General features: G+C 41.1%; 1 protein-coding gene across 2 annotated transcripts; it reads right to left on the reverse strand.

The window, feature by feature from the left end:
- PRDX4 (peroxiredoxin 4) lies at positions 1-17,717 on the reverse strand. Of its 2 annotated transcripts, XM_084869749.1 has the most exons (8): positions 17,262-17,625; positions 13,213-13,330; positions 10,743-10,859; positions 8,264-8,386; positions 4,112-4,242; positions 3,089-3,123; positions 328-374; positions 1-111 (listed from the first exon to the last, which is right to left on the reverse strand). In XM_084869749.1, the coding sequence occupies exons 1-8, from the start codon at positions 17,503-17,505 to the stop codon at positions 108-110; spliced, it is 819 nt and encodes a 272-aa protein (XP_084725875.1). In that variant the 5' UTR covers positions 17,506-17,625; the 3' UTR covers positions 1-107. The 2 variants fall into 2 exon arrangements, with proteins under 2 accessions (XP_084725875.1, XP_084725874.1); XM_084869748.1 differs by lacking the exon at positions 328-374 and having other exon boundaries at positions 17,262-17,717.
- Positions 17,718-19,089: the final 1,372 nt, after the last annotated feature.

Consider the following 19,089-nt stretch of genomic DNA (forward strand, 5'->3'; position numbering starts at 1 on the left):
TGGTAACAACATGGCGCCTTTTATTGAAGGCATTCAAGCATCGTGGCCTGAGGAAATTTTTCAGTTCAGTTTGTCGAAATACTTCAGTTTGCCAGCTGGATCTGGGATTATCTATGGAAAGAAAAAAGCAGATCGTTCATCATTAGTTGTCTGATAATAGTTTCCCATCTCTTGACTAAAGAAGACTGTGTTTGTGTGCTAATGATATCATATATGTGTATATAGGAAACACTGGATTTGTTCGACCTACTAATCTCAGCGATGCCAAAGGAGAGTCATTTGTCAGTAAATTAACATCTGTACTCAAGCACCCCCGAGTTTACTTACAGCTCTTCTCTCGGCCACCAGGCTTTCATGGCATCTTCGGGTTTGATCTAATTAAACCAAACACATTAAGAGAGCATGGCTACAGATGTTAATGTATCTCTGAAATCATCTGCTGGTGAAGTGTTGGGGTGCCAACCACCAGAAAAGGGGGCAGTGTGTTCAAGTGGATTTTTTTGGAGGTCCAAAATGCAACCTTTTAACCTCAAACTGCAAAGGTAAAAAAAAAAAAAAAAAATACTCAAATACAACTATGGAGCATTAATTTCAACAACTAGTGAATGGAAAAATACTCCAAACAACAACAAAGCTCCCTACTAGACCTGTTTACTTGATAGTTATAGGTAAGTACTTCCATCCCTACATATAAAAACCTCTTGTAATCGCCTTATGATAGTTCTATATGTCTTCTATTTTTATTTTTTAAAATATATTTTATTGTTTTACAGAGAGGAAGGAAGAGGGATAGAGAGTTAGAAACATCGATGAGAGAGAAACATTGATCAGCTGCCTCCTGCACACTTCCTACTGGGGTTGTGCTTAAAACCAAGGTACATGCCCTTGACCAGAATCGAACCTGGGACCTTTCAGTTTGCAGGCTGATGCTCTATCCACTGAGCCAAACAGGTTAGGGCTATATGCGTCGTCTTCATAATTTCTCTTTAGCATAAAATCAACATTACCTAGTTTTTCAGGCATCACTTCAAGGAGCATTATGTTTTTGTCAGTTTATAACCTCTCTGAAATTAATATTCAATTTTTAGGTACTTATGGAATAACTTAGTGCCAATAGTGCACTGGGCAATGGGAATGTAGGATAGCTACCATGGTCACCACCTCTGAGGCTCAGACAAGCACGTGGGAAGGATGTCTGTGTCCGTGGCTATTTTGATGTGTATGACCCAGGCTGTGTGACTCAGTTGGGCTGAGATGGCATCAGGGACGGTCTCCGAATGGAGGTGACATTTCATTTGGTCTTGAAAGAGGAGAATTTAGAGAAGGGGACAGGTATTTCAGGCTCTGGAAAGACCTGAGCAAAGTCACAAAGGTGTGACAAAACAGGGCTTAATTGGAGGGAAGATGAGTCATGATGTGGCGGGAACACAGCATTTGTGCGTGAATCACAGGGAAGATGACCTGGGAGAAACTGATGGGAACAGAATGCAAAGGCTTGAAGGCTGTGCCCTGAATATCGGACTTTGTCCTGTGACGGTGAGCCATTATGAGGTTCTGGTCTGCACTTGATCTTAGCCAAAAGGCCGAGAAGCGATTCTGGTCTGAAGAATGACATGCATTGGAGAGAGACTGAATAAACTGAGGAATATAGAGGTGAAAAACTCATCTATCATAAACACCAGCACAAAACCTTTTCTGATCCTATATCCCCCTTTCCTACTTCCTTTCCATCTACTTTCTTTCTGTCTTTTTATTCAGAGACTGTCTATAAACTATATAGCCCCCCCCCACTGCTATATTTCTTGGACTAGTTTCATGTTTCATCTTTATTTCATCCCGCTCTCTCAGCACATGTCTGCAATACAAGGTGATGTTAATGCACCGGTCACTGTTGGTTCTGCTCTTGCTCCGGGGGGAAGTGCCCCGAGCTGGATGCTTTTTAAGGCTTCTTAGGTGATACCTGTAGCTTCTGCTTCATATTTCTACCTGTGAGCCTCACTCAATAACTGTAAATTAACCCAATGACTGATTTATAATTTAAAGCACCTAGTGCTCAAAGTCTCTTTAATGCTTAACTTCAAATCCATCAGGGATCTGTGTGGAGTTGAATATTGTATTGTAGCATTAACTTTGACCCATAAGGGCAAAGCTGCTTTGCATACTTATTGAAACTAGTTTAAATCAATGAAATGTTATTTTAACTAACCTGAATGAGGTTACAGAGTGAATTTCTACCTCTCATGGTACTGTTTTGTTGTTGTTTGCTAAGGAAGAAAGTCTTAGGAGTCTATATTTTCCTTTTATCCTAAGATAATGCTTTCTTCCTCTAATTCTCTAGGTATTTTTCCTAACAGGAGTTTGTGTAAAACTCTTTCATTTTTAGAAGATAACATGTTCATTAAAGATTCAAGCCTGGCTGGTGTGGCTCAGCGGTTGAGCATTGGCCCAGGAACCAGGAGTTTGCTGGTTCAGGGCACAAGCCTGGGTTGTGGGCTCAATCCCCAGCAGGGGCCGTGCAGGAGGCAGCTGATCAATGATGTTCCTCTTTCATCGATGTTTCTCTCTCTATTCCTCTCCCTTCCTCTCTCTCTCAAGATTAACTAATGTATTTTGGCCAGAGACTACTTCAGGGACTGTCTATAAACTATACAGCCTCCCTATGAATGTACTTGCTTCAATCTAAGCCTGATTTTTTTTTTCCCAAAAGCTTTTTACCATGTATAGAAAAGCTTTGCTTGTGACTGTTTTCTTTGCCCACAATATAGGAAGAAATTCCGCAAATGTTCTCCCAGCCCTCTGAATTGATTCTACCAACTTTCCGCTGCTCCCTTTTGTTGTTGTTGATGTTAATGACATAGTATGCTGGTTATTAGGCTTTAACATTCACAGCATGAAGTCCTATCTTCTGCTTTCCCCAGTGTCAGCTACTCTCTCCACAGTTCAAAGAATGCCTGTGCTCTTCTGACTTTTGCTGAGCAATGTTTAAGTCATTTACAAAATCCAGACAGTGCTGTCACAGATGAGCTTAAGGCTGGCATTTTTGTTTGGTCCCAGACATCCCCTTAACAGAAAAATCAATTTGACTTACTGTATCGCTACCAGGTTTCCAGCCAGCAGGGCAGACTAAAAGGAACAAAAATTGGTAAAAGACAATTTAAAAACAGAGTTCAATTCTCTTCAGCAACTCTTGGCTTTTCTTTTCCCGAATGAAAAAAAATTAAAAATGGAGCCTCTATTAATGAGACCATTTCTAGGCCACTGACCACCTGGCTCTTAGCTTCTTGCTTGCTCGCACCATGGAGGTTTGGTCACAGAGCTTAGCAGTAGGTAGCTAATCTATTTTCCTTTTTGCCAATTATGTTTACTTGCATTTACAGTATAAAAAACCAAATTGAGTGCTCCTCTAAGAAAGTTGGAAACTTTTGGGATGTGGTGAACTGAAAGGTCTGGGCATGGCAAAAATTTCTCAACGTACATAAACTTAAAATAAGCTGATTTGCTGTTTGTCAAAAGAGACTTTAAAATTATTCAGAAAGTAGGATTTTATTTGGAATATACCTTGACCCAGGCACAGAGTTACACATTTGAAAGAAATATAAAACATATATTTAATTTTAGGAAAATCTGACCTTTCCCATTTAGTACCGCAAAAACTTGGAGTGAAAGGATGAATAGATTACTTGTGTGATCCTGAATAACCTTGCTGATTACTGAATTACATTGAGGAAAAAATCTAAATCAAATAATGTACCGATGCAAATAAAACCTACGCTACTAAATATTGCTAGAATGGTACATTTTAAGTTTTAGAAACATAATTTGAAATATTACAGCAGCAGAAACTTTTCTTTGTGCTTATCCAAAAGGACTATGCAAATAATGAATACTTTTGGATCTTTTAATTCAGTTAGTAGAATATATTAGTGATATTTCATTAAAATCACTTTAATAATTTGATTTACTAAAAAGATTAGCTAATAATTTGAAAACAATCAGATGACTTTTGGAACCATCCGATGTACTTATAGGATAATAAACCAAACTAGTTATACTGCTACCTCTTCTCAAACTAAAAAATCAAAAGGCTATGATGTTTGGAAGGAAAGAGTACCTTCTCCATGTTTATCGGTGTACTGGAATGCTTGAACCAAACGTAGTGTCTCATCCACTGATCTGCCCACAGGAAGGTCATTGAGAGTAATCTGTCTTAGGATCCCTTTGTCATCAATAATGAAGAGACCTCTATAAAACACAAAAGTGGTAGGGGTGAGGCCATTTCACCTCAGTTAAGACAAATACTTGTTAATGCGAATCCACACAGGATTGTTATAAAGAATCAACACACTACCTACTTGACTAACACACACATACACACACACACACACACACACACACACACACACACACACACACATATCTACTATATAATTTGGGATTATAATTGTTAAATTGCAGCTTTAATTTTTTTAAAAAGTTAAATTTATTGGGGTGACATTGGTTAATGAAATGACACAGGTTTCTGGTATACATTTCTCCTTTAACCTCTCTTACCAACCCCCACACCCCCATTAGCTTTAAAATTTTGTTTTGGTCTCTGAAATGTCCTGTAGTATTTACAGCTTAATCTTCACGTGCACTAGGTTTGGGATTTTATTGTACTGTGAATGAAATGAGGAAACTACACAGCAGAGTCTTCCTTGAAGTGAAGGAGTGATCCATCTTTCTCTTCACTGGCTGTTTGGAATGTCTTTTTATTTCCTTAAAATGGTGGAAAAAGAAAGGTTACCAATATAAGTGAAGTCACCTTTCCCTCTAAGTATGTGTGACTCACTTCTATGGCCTGGGGAGTAATGAAGTAGTTTTATTTATTTATTTAATTTATTAAAAAAAAAAAATATATATATATATATATATATATATATATATATATATATATTTTATTGATTTTTTTACAGAGAGGAAGGGAGAAGGATAGAGAGCTAGCAACATCGATGAGAGAGAAACATCGACCAGCTGCCTCCTGCACACCCCCTATTGGGGATGTGCCCGCAACCAATGTACATGCCCTTGACTGGAATCGAACCTGGGACCTTTCAGTCCGCAGGCTGACGCTCTATCTACTGAGCCAAACCGGTTGTGGCTGAAGTAGTTTGATTTAAAAGACCTGTTACTGAGTTATGGCATTGCAAGAGTTAAAGTAGGCCGAAGCCGGTTTGGCTCAGTGGTAGAGCATCGGTCTGGTCTGCAGACTGAAAGGTCCCAGGTTCGATTCCGGTCAAGGGCATGTAGGTTGCTTGCGGGCACATCCCCGGTAGGGGGTGTGCAAGAGGCAGCTGGTCGATGTTTCGCTCTCATCGACGTTTCTAGCTCTCTCTCTCTCCCTTTCTCTCTGTTAAAAATCAATAAAATATATTTTAAAAAAAAGAGTTAAAGTAGACTAGAGCAAAAATTTTTCAAGGAATTTATTGTTTATTTATTTATGTCAATATGAATTTTAACCTAATACTCACTTTAGATTGGAAAAAGATCTCAGATACTGGGGCAAATTGCTGTGTACAAGTATTATGAATGATGAGAGATATTTTTAGTAGAAATACATGGTATTACATATCTATTTCATATCTTATTTCAAATTATATTAAACATTACTAAAGTATTCGTGCTTATCTCACAATACATTTTTTGAGTAAGCAACTTTATGTCTGAAATAACTACCCTGTTTCCCCGAAAATAAGACAGTGTCTTATATTAATTTTTTCTCCCAAAGTTGCGCTAGGTCTTATTTTCAGGGGATGTCTTATCTTTCCATGCGCTAGGTCTTATTTTTGGAGGATGTCTTATTTTCGGGGAAACACGGTAGGACTCACTCCCCTTGGACCAGGTCAACTTGCTTAATTATCCTATCTAATAAAAGAGTAATATACAAATTGACCATCATTCGATCACAAAGATGGCTGCTCCCACAGCTGAGGCCAAGTTCCCTTAAGGAGCTTTAATGAGCAATGAGCAGGGACCTGACGCTACGCCCTCCCCTGCACCCATGGGGCTTGACAGGGGACCTCAGGCCGTGCCCCCCACCCAGTGGGACTTGAGAGGGGACCTCAAGGTGCACCCCCAGAGCTGGGTCAGGGAAACTCAGGCTGGCTATGCTCCCTGCCCAGTGGGGCTTGACGGGGAACCCGAGGCTGCATCCCCCCACCTGGTGGTGCTTAATGGGGGATCTCAGGACATAACATCCACCCCGCAGGGCTTGACAGGGGACCTCAAGGCACATCCCCTGCCCTGGTCTGGGGGACCTCAGGCCATGCCCCCCATCCTGGTGCTGGGCCAGGGGACCTACGCTACACCTCCTGCCTAGCCAGGCTTGACAAGGGCAGGATGGGTCTGGATCTAGCCCAGTGGGGAGGGGTGGCCAGGTCTGGGTCTCATGCGATTTTTGAGGAGCATGTGGGTGGGTGGGGACTTGACTCTGGGTCCCATGGTGCACCCCAGACTCTGACAGGAGGAAGGTTTTCATATACATTTTACTAATTTTCTTTCATCTCTGACACTTCTATTATAGAGAAAGGGCAAATAGCAATATTAAATTATTTCCTCTAATTAATCCTCTTTTAATTTGCACAAATTTCGTGCACTGGACCACTAGTTATTTTATGGGTGTTCTTTCATGTAGCTGCTTTTACAGCTGAAAACTGTTGTCAATGGTAATCAAGTCTGTTCTGAAGTAAGTGAGCCTGATCTAAAATTTTGAGCTTTCCTCTGTAACACACACTACACAAAAACAAATCTGCCTTTCCATTGCTAGTAAATTCTAGCTTTTGTCTTGTTTTAATTTTGCGAACTGTTTCTTTGGTGACTTTGAGATTAATACATTTGCCACACTTGGTGTAATATATATGCATGTCTCTTCCACAGAGAAGAAACAGGTCATTCGTATAAAAATCTGAAATTAAAATGGCAAAAGACATCTCAGTAACAACCCCAGAAGCTAAAGGAAGCAGGGCAATGCTTTCAAATGTATGTAGGAAAATTGCCTTTCAATCTATAATTCTATAGCCAGCCAAATTATTAATCATCTTGAGAGTAGAATAAAAACATTATCTGACATGTAAGGTCTCAATCCATTTTACCTTCCTTTATTTTTAAAAATATATTTTATTGATTTTTTAAAAATATATTTTATTGATTTTTTTTTTTTTAACAGAGAGGAAGAGAGAGGAACAGAGAGTCAGAAACATCAATGAGAGAGAATCATCGATCAGCTGCCTCTTGCATACCCCCTACTGGGGATGGGCCTGCAACCAAGGTACATGCCCTTGGCTGGAATTGAACCCGGGACCTTTCAGTCCGTAGGCTGACGCTCTATCCACTGAGCAAAACCAGTCTTGGCATCAGTCCATTTTACCTTCTAATGATCTTTTACTAAGAATCTATGATGATGTGTGTCACTAAAACAAGGCAGGCAGTAGTAGGAGCTAGAAAATTAGGGAAAAGGGGGAATAAAATGGGTATGAGGTTTGTTTTTGGAATAATGAAAATGTTCTAAAATTGATTTTGGTGATCACTGCAAAACTCAATATACTAAAAGTATTGCATTGTATGCTTTATATTGGGTGAGTCATATAGTATATATCTCAGTCAAGCTGTTATTAAAAAACAGGATTATAAAATAATGAAACTTTCACAAAAACATTTAAAAAATAAACTATTAGCATTGAAAAGCTAATGAACAACACAACTATAACAAAATAAATTGTTTTAAGCTAAAATTGCCCCCTTTCACCCAAAGAATTCTATTAGCATTTATTAGCTCAAGTAACCAAGTGAGAGCTGTTGGGTAAAATATTTCCTTAATTTTTCCTACTCCAAAGACATAGATTTGCTAAATACTATGATACTTGTATTAAGGAAAACCATTATTGGAGTCAGTTTGGAGAAGAGGAGAAAGAAATGGATAAGGAGTTTGGGGACCAGGGTTCAAGTCTGCACTCTGCCATTAACCAATTATATTTCTCTGGCTAAGTTCATGGAACTCTATGAATCTGTTTATCTGTAAAATAAAAACAGGGTTGGTCAAAGACCTTTACATAATATTCCAGCTCTAACAGTCTATGGCACTAATTATTTTAAAGAGTATCTATACCATTTTTGCAAGAAGAGCAAATAATATTTCTTGATCAAACTTTGTCTCTCCCAACTCCGTTTCAATGAGGGTGACAAATATATTTGGATTGGTCATAATGCAAAACCACTAAAAAGGTACCTAAGAGTGTGGCCTGAGTCTTCCAGATATACACCGTAGTCCTTTGCAATCTGATGGGTCAAATCTGAAAGAAGTGGAATCTTTATTGGTCCAAGTCCTCCTTGTTTTCGAGGGGTATTGATCCTGTAACAAACAGAACATTTACCTCTTAGAGTTAAGTAAATGGCATATATGAAAACAGCTCTTTTTCTCTGCATGTGCACACCCATGGACAAACGCCACACACCCATTCTTTCTCTAAAAAAGATAGGCTAATATGCATTCTATTTTCTTGCCCTTTTCCCCACTTAATATATTCATATCCTTTAAATACTAAATATGGAGCTACACATCACATTTTTAATGTATAAACATACCACATTTTACTAATCTCTACCGACATACATTTAAATTGCTTCAATTTTTTTCTCTCTTATAAACACTGCTGGGAACATCCTTGTGTTCTTTTTAAAAAAAATATATTTTATTGATTTTTTTACAGAGAGGAAGGGAGAGAGATAGAGAGTTAGAAACATCAATGAGAGAGAAACATCTATCAGCTGCCTCCTGCACGCCCCATACTGGGGATGTGCCCGCAACCAAGGTACATGCCCTTGAACAGAATCGAACCCAGGACCTTTCAATCCGCAGGCCGATGCTCTATCCACTGAGCCAAACCAGCTTCGGCACATCCTTGTACTCTTAACATTATACACTTGTCTGGTTAATTTCTAAAAGTAGAATTAATGCATAAAGAATAGACACTGTCATAAGCATAACCTTAGACTTGTGATCATCAGGCAATTCCTTGAGAGTCAGGCAAACAATGGGATATTTTAATATTCTGAGAGACAAAGAAATGCAGTCTACTTGCAGCAGTGAAGGAAGTTAGTTATAATCTCAGACACATAAGTTTTGAGATTTAAGTATTCTTTAAGTTGAAACTGGGGGATGTGGGCTGGTGCCCCAACTGGAAGACATTGACATAGCAGCCAGAAAACGGGGAAATAATGCTCCCCATGTCTGCAGCCCCAGTTCTGACATCCAAGTAGAAATCTCTGGTTGACATGAAACCTATCCAGCTGAGAATGCATACCCAAGAATTCCTTGGAAAGACAATCCCAAATTATTTGGGATGGCATAGATGTTTTCCCTTAGTGGATTTGTTTTAGTCATATGGAGATACAGAATTAACTATAGAAGTGATAAAGCAAATTAAACCCATAGTTTTAATATTCTTACATTGAGAAATAATTAGTACCTATTTGTATAATGAGTTATTTATAATGTTTAAGAGCATTTGGCATATTAGAATAACATATATACCTTCTGATTCCAATTTAAAATGTGTAAATTGAAATTTTATTCAGTTTACAAATATTAACGAAACAATTTAAAAGGACTTACGATGCACCACATCTATTTATTAGATTGCAAGAATTGCTTATATTTTTGGGATACTCAAGGAAAATAAAATAAAATACATAATTGCTTTAAAAAATACTTGAGAGTTAAGTAATACTTAAGGTAATATAAATTAAATTTAAGTTGTGGCTCCTGAACCAATTAAAATTTTAGTTTTATATACATATACATGCACATATAATTTATATGTACACATAATTGTAAATGGAGGAAAACTTGTTTTGAATTTGTTACTCTATGAATTTAATGTTAAGTTTTTTTATAGTGATAATTATTTTTTATATATATTTTATTGAGTTTTTACAGAGAGGAAGGGAGAGGGATAGAGAGTCAGAAACATCGATGAGAAAGAAACATCGATCAGCTGCCTCCTGCATCCCTCCTCCCCCACTGGAGATGTGCCTGCAACCAAGGTACATGCCCTTGACCGGAATCGAACCTTGGACCTTTCAGTCCGCAGGCCAACGCTCTATCCACTGAGCCAAACTGGTTTCGGCTAAAACAATGAACAGTCTTTATCATGCATAACATTTTGTGTAAAAAATTGTGGACATGATTAAGAACACATCAACACACACATTTCAGATTCTGAAACATGTTACCCAACTATTTTCCAGAAATGCTGAACCACCTGTGTGTTTGGGAATGCTGTTTCTTCCCACCTTTGAAACTTTAACTTGCAATTAATTAGGTGAAACAATTAATTAAAATATTTCTAAAATTAAAAATCATTGCTTCTGGAAAATTATAAAAGCTATTTTGAATTTGGCTTTATACTATACAACTGTATAACAGAGAAATGGTATTTTAAACATTTTCCCTCCCAGATGAAGGCTACCCAAAATTTGTCATAATAAAATAGTCATGCAACTCAATAGTTTTTGTTATGGACATCTTTTGCATTGAACTTTCCCCCTCAATTTTATTTTTATGTAACTTCATTGAAATAGTTTCACTCAGACAAATCTGAATTGTCTGATAAATAACTGTATTCCTATAATGTTAAGAGTTGTCTGCCAATAATTTAAAAGTAAATCCATTCTTTTTTCTACAAATGTAAATGTAAGATACTGACCAGGCCAAATGGGTAAACTGAGAATCGACAGAGCATGCCACCACTTCAGTGTTTATGGATCTGAATTCTTCAATTCTATCACCAAAGGCGATAATTTCAGTTGGACACACAAAAGTGCTGAAAGTAAAAAGAAAATATACTCAGTATTCTCAAAATACACATACGTATATGCGAGTTTGAAATGACTCAAGTCTTTACAAACACATTTAGTATATAAAAATGCACATTAAGAACAACTTTATATATGAATCCTCTCAATATTGAGTAGTCTAAAATGCTTTACAGCTTTCAAAGGATCTATACAAATCTGACATTTCATGATTTTTACATTCCTATACCAGCCTTATGAGCTAGATGTATCTATTTGGATTTTGGAAATGAGGAAATGCCCTCCCATCCCCTGTATTTTTTTATAAAGTCCCGTTGTCAGAAGGGTATTAATTTAGAGCACATGTGTCAAACACAAGGCCCGCGGGCCAAATCCAGCCTGCCAGGCCTTGCAATGTGGCCCGCACCGCACTGTCATCACTGCACTCCGCTGTCAGTTTATGACTGTTCAGTAAACCATTCGGCCCGCGATTTAGGCTGGATTTTAGATTTTGGCCCTTCTCTGATTGAGTTCGACACCCCTAATTTAGAGAATATTACCTTAGGGAATTGTTTTTCAAGCTGTGGTAGGAATTAAGTCAATTTACTGAGTTCCAATTAGCATTTTAAAACAGTGAAATAGAAAATATGAGAATATATCGTTCACAGTAAGGGTAAGTTATGAAACATGTATATACCAGTGCATGTACATATATGTGTGTATTCAGGAATAATACTAAAAATACTTAACAACCTTATTTCAAAACTAGAGGCCAAGTGTACGGATTCATGCACACTGAAAGGAAATTAATTAGAAAGTGGCTGGCGGGGCAGGGCTGGGTGAGACTGGGTCCCTTCCATGTTCCCTCCCTGGCTGGCCACACCTGGGGTGGCGCCAGGGCTCAAAGGGTGTCTGCGAAGTGAGCGAGGTCCCTCAGCCTGGTCTGTGGGGATCAGGCCAAAACTGGCAGTCTGACATTCCCCAAGGGGTCCTGGAGTGCAAGAGGGCACTCTGCAAAGTTACTGCCACTTAGCAGCTCCTATGTTGAGCATCTGCCCCTGGTGGTCAGTGCATGTATGTCATGCCTACGGGCCAATTGCTTAGCCTTTTATATATATATATATATATATATATATATATATATATATATATATATATGGATTGGCTTTAGTGCTGGAGATTTCGAAAAAGGATCAGGTAGGAGGAGCAACTTGGGGAAGGGGTTGAGAAAGTGGCTATTTACCCTCTGGTATGGAAGTTTTTCAGTATTCAGTATAGCATGGCTGTACTGGTGCATACAGACTGAATGTTACCGTTATGTATGTGTAAGTGTATTGGGCAGCAATTAAACATTTATTTCCTATTGTGTGTGATGGCCAAGAAAGTTAAAAAAAAAATGTAGATTTAGAAGCCAAGTTCCTACCACCCCCCAACATAGGCTTTTCAAATGTTTCAGTTGTTCAAGTGGAGGACTGTCATATGCAAGCAGAAAGTTCTAGACTATGTCCCTGGAACCTGGGCTATACTGTGTATTTTTAATATTTTCCACAATGTAGGTATGGTCAGGCCCTGCCTTCCTTCCTGTTATCCCAAGAAATGCTATTTAGAGACACATTTGCCCGACTTATTAGTGAAGACAGAGAAAAAGGTCTGGCAGAAAACTGAAGGATTGTTTGTGACTTTCATCCTTATGGACTGTGGCAAATGCCTGAGAATTCTTCCTTATCTAACCAGGCGCAGTCTGACTTTATACAGTAACAACAGAAAGAAGCTATCTTAGCCAGGAGACCATTGCTAACATCATGCATAATTAGCTATGTCTTATTCATTATGGAGTTTTAAATAACACTGGAGAGACAGCGTATTTGTCTGCTATGTTAGACTAATTTCAGAATTCAGATTTAATGTTTTATTTTACATACGTTTTAACTTTGGTTTTAGAACATGAATTTAGAAGGCCTATACTTTTTATATATTAAGACTTCAACTTCTGGTTTCTATTGGAAATTAGATTATACATTTCAGCTAGTCAAGCTTAATTTAAAAGGTTATGTATTATGTAGCTTCATGACTTGTATTAATCTCCATGTACTAATTTTTTTGAGAATCCTTCCCATTTGGATAGACTAGGTGTCAGCAAACTTTCAGCCACAGGCCAAATCTAGCCTATCTTATTTTTTGTAAAGAACCTATTTTTAAACCATTTTTAAAATATATATTTTTATTGATTTCAGAGAAGAGAGAGGGAGAGAGGACATCAATGATGGGAATCATTGATCAGCTGCCTCCTACACACCCTCTGCTGGGGATCGAGTCCTGACCTTGATTAATGATTGGTAATAACTGAGGTCTTACTAGCTGCTGTGTACATGTATTACTTACAAATCAAGCGGGTAGAAGAAAAAAACCAGGTATTTCCCGTGGTAATCAGTTAACTTGAGCTCCTTAAATTCTCCATTTATCACAGCGGTTCCTTCCCAATAAGGTGCTGGCTTGGAAACTAAGGAAGAAAAATAGAGGATGTTTTATAACACTGAGAAAACTGATGGGATGACAGGAGGAGAGCTTTAGGAAATTACTAAAAATCAAGGGTTCTAAACCTTTGGACCTCTTTAGCAGTCTGGTGAAGCTTACATACTTCTCAGAATAGTGTTATTGATTATATAAAATAAAATATACAGAATTACAAAGGAGAAAAATTATATTAAAATGAAATGATCAAAATTTGACAACAGACCCATATTGGTGATGTGGTAATACATGTTCCCTTATATTGAGACTTTAAAAATGCAAGATCTAGCAGTGATCTAATTAACTACCAAAAATAGTGAAGAGTGTAAATGTTTCAGGATACCTGTAACAGCCAACAACCACAATATGGCATGAAAATACCTGGGGGTCTATTGACAACAGGTACAAGCAAGTCCTACTGAAGCTAATGTGGTTTGTTGCTGATGTTTATAATGGAAAGTAATGCTCAATTTCAGTTGGAGGTTACTGACAATGCTTTTAATTCTATTCATGCTCACAGGACCCCCCTCCCCTACATCCCATCCCTGCACTACCCTCTACTGGATCCTTCACTATAGCCCCTCCAAGTTGAATAACTTAATATATTTCAGATAATTAGGTATGCCTTTCCCTAATGGCAGTCTTTCAGGTGTACTGATTTATTTTTTAAATTTTTTTAATTGATTTTTTACAGAGAGGAAGAGAGAGGGATAGAGAACTAGAAACGTCGATGAGAGAGAAACATCGACCAGCTGCCTCTTGCACACCTCCTACTGGGGATGTGCCCGCAACCAACGTACATGACCGGAATCGAACCTGGGACCTTTCAGTCCGCAGACCAACGCTCTATCCACTGAGCCAAACCGGTTTCAGCTCAGGTGTACTGATTTAAACATTTGGCCAGTTTCTCACATACTCACGGAGGACCTGTAGCCACACTCAAAGAGTAGGAAATTTGCAAATACATCAGGCCGGAAGTGCACAATCCCAGACCATGGGATTCTTTTCCTGGAGGGCTTTGAAAGAAGACACCCCCTGGAACAGGTTTCAAGTGACCTAATGCAAATTGAATAGTTGGTGCTGCTCTCTTGTAAGGGCATGCTGCAATTCTAGCCAACATGCTTTGAGAATATACCTTCTGTTACATTCAGATAACACTTGAACTTTCAGAACCATTACACATATGGAAGTCAATCCTTGCTTCCAAGTCTGACTATGGTTCCTAGAAAGTAAGGCTCATAATAGCCAGCATTTTTGGTCACTCTGAAAAGAGACATAAACTTAAGATGAATTTCTCTGTGAAGTGAATATATAGCATGTGATTACTTGTCTTGAGTCAGCAGCCTACCTCATATAAATATCCTGATCTGATTAGGTAAAGGCCAAGGGGGGGATTAAGTTGGTAGAAGGGTACTGAACTATACATGCTTTATATACATTACTGAAAATGTTACTCAATGGGGTTGGTTAACAGGATATGTTAAGTAAATTTGTGGTAGGAATAATAAATGACCTGTTATTCCTCAATGATGCTAGCATATGAGGACAACCAAGTCTGAGAAATAAATTTTGTTCTCAAAATTCTGAGTTTGACAATTTTGGGTTCTTAAGAATTACAAAGTTAATTCAAAGAAAAAAAACTGTCATCAATTTGTGGAGCAAAAAAAGAATGCAGTTAACTTTGCTACGATCTATAAATGGAATTCCCAAAGCAACCCCTTGTGTGTATTAAAATCTTGAATATAAATCATGCAACAGATTCCGGCAAATGCAAAGCAGTTTAAAGGATATTTAAACCTCCTCTTCCCATAACCCCATTAATTTAACTACTGTTAATGTTCTGATGTCTTTCCTTTAAACACAAATTTGGATCTTGTTGCACCCCTTTAAAAAAAACCAACAGTAAATCATTTGCAGTTTTCATGTCACTAAAAATTATTTTAAAGTATGACCTTAATAATATTCCACTTTATGAATAAAAGTCCTTGTATCTTTAATTCTAGATGAACCTACACGACACAGAGATGTAGCAAATATCTAACATGTGAAGACGTTCTCTGGTCAAGGGAAATCTATTACCACTGTTTTTTGCTTTTATGAGCAGACTTGGATGGGATTTGTTTCTTATGGGAAATATGCAATGCCTGACACAGTTCAAAAGATCTTCCCAGGTAAGTGAAACAAACGACACTTTGAAATACTGTGATTTTAAACGCGCAAGACTGGGACTCAAAGATTCTCCTGCTGGCCTTGACAAAATAAGCTGCCATGCGGTGAGAGGGCCTGAGAATAAAGAAATTGCAAGCAGCCGAAACCGGTTTGGCTCAATGGATAGAGCGTCGGCCTGCGGACTGGAAGGTCCCAGGTTCGATTCCGGGCAAGGGCATGTACCTTGGTTGCGGGCACATCCCCAGAGCGGGGTGTGCAGGTGGCAGCTGATCGATGATTCTCTCTCATCGATGTTTCTGACTCTCTATCCCTCTCTCTTCCTCTCTGTAAGAAACCAATAAAATATATTTAAAAAAAAGAAAAGAAAAAAAAGAAAAGAAACTGCAAGCAGCTGGTTCCTAGGAATTAAGCGTGGCACCAGGTCACAGCCAGGAAGAAAACAGGGACCCTGTCCTTAACCTCAAGAACTGAATTCTGCCAACCACCATGTGGGTTGGGAAGAGGATGCTGAGCTCCAGAAAGGAATGCAGCCCAGCCAACATCTTGACTGCACTTGGTTAAGATCCTGAGCAGAGAACCCAGCTAAAGCCTCCTGCGAAATAATACACGTTTAAAAAAAAAAAACACAACAGCGCGAGACTGGTTTCTTACAAACACAAAATCCAAGAGCAGTTAACTTTCATGTTTAAGAAGGCAAAACAGTTTTTCTCATTTATTTATTCCCACTCTGTGCTAAGTTATAACATCCCACTTAACACTGGGGATTGGTAACTGTGAAGCGCACTCTTTTCACTGAATATGGGCATAGAAATGGTGTAATTGAACCACAATACACATCTTCAGAATGCGGTAGGAAAAGCAGGTTACTTAAAAGCAAGCAAGGGGCAGTCTTTATCCTTTAGTCCCTGCCCACTTCTTTTTGGCTAATCTTAACACCTAGAGGCAGCAGGCGATAGCTTTCTCAGTATCTCAGCCTGACGTGTCCTTCCTGAAAGTGGCCATTACCTGTGTACACTGGACAGAAATGTAAATAATCAAAAGCCAAACGGGCAGGACACAAATTTGCCAGGAGGTTTATCATCAACCAAAACACATTACGTTGAACCTCCTTTCTCTTCCTTTCCTTACAAAGAGCCTTCAAAACACACCCTGTAAGAAGTTCTTCACTTCTAAGAGACACAAAGAATACCCATTTATTATAGGCTTTGGGGAAGGGCTTTTCATAGTCTTTATACGATGAAAACAAAGAAAAAGGTGACGTTTGCTCTCCTGAACATTTTGTTTAGCCAATTTTCTGTTTAACCAAACTTTCTATGAATCATTATTCAACTTAACCCAGTCTTCCCTGGACTAGGACTTGGAAATAGACGCGATCGGCTGCAGCCGCTTTGCAATGTTTGAGGAAGTGTTTCAGTTTGCACAACATCCTCCGATGCCTGCAAGCCCGGGACCTGGACCACCCTCTTTGCTTTTTCTGCGGCTTTTGGGGTAACCACTACTTACAAAATCTGATTAATGGAAACAATCCCTTTCTCACAGCAGGAACCCTCCATCCTTGCCCCGCTCCCAAAGAGCCAGGCCCGCCCGGGGACCAGAGTCAGGCCGGGGCCGGGGGGTGGGGGTGGGGGTGGGGAGCGCCGCCCCAGTCAGGCTCCCCGGCAGCCTAAGCAGGACACACGTGTCTCCCGGTCCTCCCAACTTCCCGCCTCCCTCAGCCACCGCTCACCCCCCCTCGGCGGGGCACCACCTACTCTTGGCTTTGCTGAGGTGCAGGGAGTGGTCGGCGGCCGACACTCGGGACGCCTCCCCCGGGTACACTTGTCCCCCCGCGTAGAAGTGGCATTCCTCTTCCCGGGTTCGGGGCCTCTCCTCCGCCTCCGAGCCCCGCAGGGTCTGGGCCAGCAGCAGGAACAGCAGCAGCGGCAGCAGCAGCAGCTTGAGGCTCCGGCTGGCGGCTGGAGTCTTCGCGGCTGGCGGCAACCCCGGCGCCTCCATGACCACGCGAGCGCAGACGCACGTTCTTTGGCGCGAGCGCTACTTCTCCCGCCGCCAGGCAGCGCCGATCGAGCGCTGGTCACGCCGCGAGCCTGCGCGGCCTCGCGAGAGCTGCCCCGCCCTCCCCCCGCCCCCTGCGCCCCCTCCCGGCGTTCCGCTCGCCAGATTCCAGGCTGCCCCCACTCCCATCGCAATCCCCTCACCACCCCCCCAACCCTGAGCCCTGCCACGTGGCCTGCTGGCCGCGGCCCGCTTTTGCGCCTGCGCCTTGGGGAAGACCTGTCTGGCGCGCAGCCCCTCAGCGAAAGCTGTTTGTGGAGAGGCCAGTGACTTGCCTAGCCTTAAGGTTCCGTCCTCTGTACGGTTCCCCTGCCATCTCTTCCCAAAAGCCTCCACACTGCCCACCATACCCCTTAACGAACTGAAACTAACCTGTCTGCCTCTGATCCGCATGCATTTTATGCTTGTAACAGCGTTTTCCTTGTAGTGATCCGTGAACAGTGCCATGGCTACCCCCGCTAGTTGCAGATCTTTCAAGTCCCGAGAAACTTGGGAGAAGAAAGGTCTGTCTAATCCAGTGGTCGGCAAATTATGGCTCGCGAACCAGATGTGGCTGGCGAGCCTTGGTTTGCCACTCTGCTAACTAATGAGTTTGCATGCCACTGGTCTAATCATTTATTCTCCAGCAAGCAAGGGCAGCCAGGCACTTAGGTGACCTAAGCCTGCCTCAAGCTATCTTCTGTTTTTCCCATCAAGACTTGAAAAATTCTGAGACTTTCTCCCAGGACATTATTGTTCCATTTGATGACAATTATCCTATCACATTATAGGGGCCAGAATCCCTTTATCCTCCTGGGAGCTCCTGTCTTATTTCTGAATCCCGCAGAAGGCTATCAGCCTGCCAGCTCCCTGGGATCCAAGTGGGTGTGGAATTCATCTTTGTCTCCCAGGCACCTATCCTTACACCTGCGACGGCGCTTCGAGGCAGACCAGACACCCGCCCTGTTCACACGTGTCCCTCCTGGCCCTGCCCGCTGTGCCCCGCCCTCACGGCCGCTGGCGCATGCGCCCTGGAGGCAGGCCAGAAGGCGCATGCCCAGTCCGCGGCCACCCGGAAGCCTAACCGGTGGGAGGCCCAGTGATGGCGTCTACTGTGCCGGGTCTCCGCTCCCCTGCCTTCCCTTCTGCCGGCTCTCAGCATTGTGTGAGGCCCGGCTTGTCCTTCTAGGCCCATCTCTTCCCAAAAGCGCCCGCCTTTGCTACTCGACTGTTGGCCTGCGGCCATACGGGAGCCTGGCCTGCCGCCATTACAGCAGGTGGGCCTGCCGCCATTACAGGAGCCGGTCCTGCCGCCATTATGGGAGCCGGGCCTGTCACGCTTGAGGCCATTACAGTAAGGTGACCAGACGTCCCGCTTTTCGCGGGACAGTTCCAATTTTTAACAATTTGTCAGGTGTCCCGTGGCGTTTTAAAAATGTCCTGATTTTTGGACCTTACAGGAGCCGGTCCTGCCGCCATTACGGGAGCCGGGCCTGCAACCATCACAGATGAGGGGTCTTCGCACGCAGCCTGTGTTACATCCTT

This window comes from Pipistrellus hanaki (genome assembly GCF_964339955.1).
Source record: "Pipistrellus hanaki genome assembly, chromosome: X".
NCBI classification, from domain to species: domain Eukaryota; kingdom Metazoa; phylum Chordata; class Mammalia; order Chiroptera; family Vespertilionidae; genus Pipistrellus; species Pipistrellus hanaki.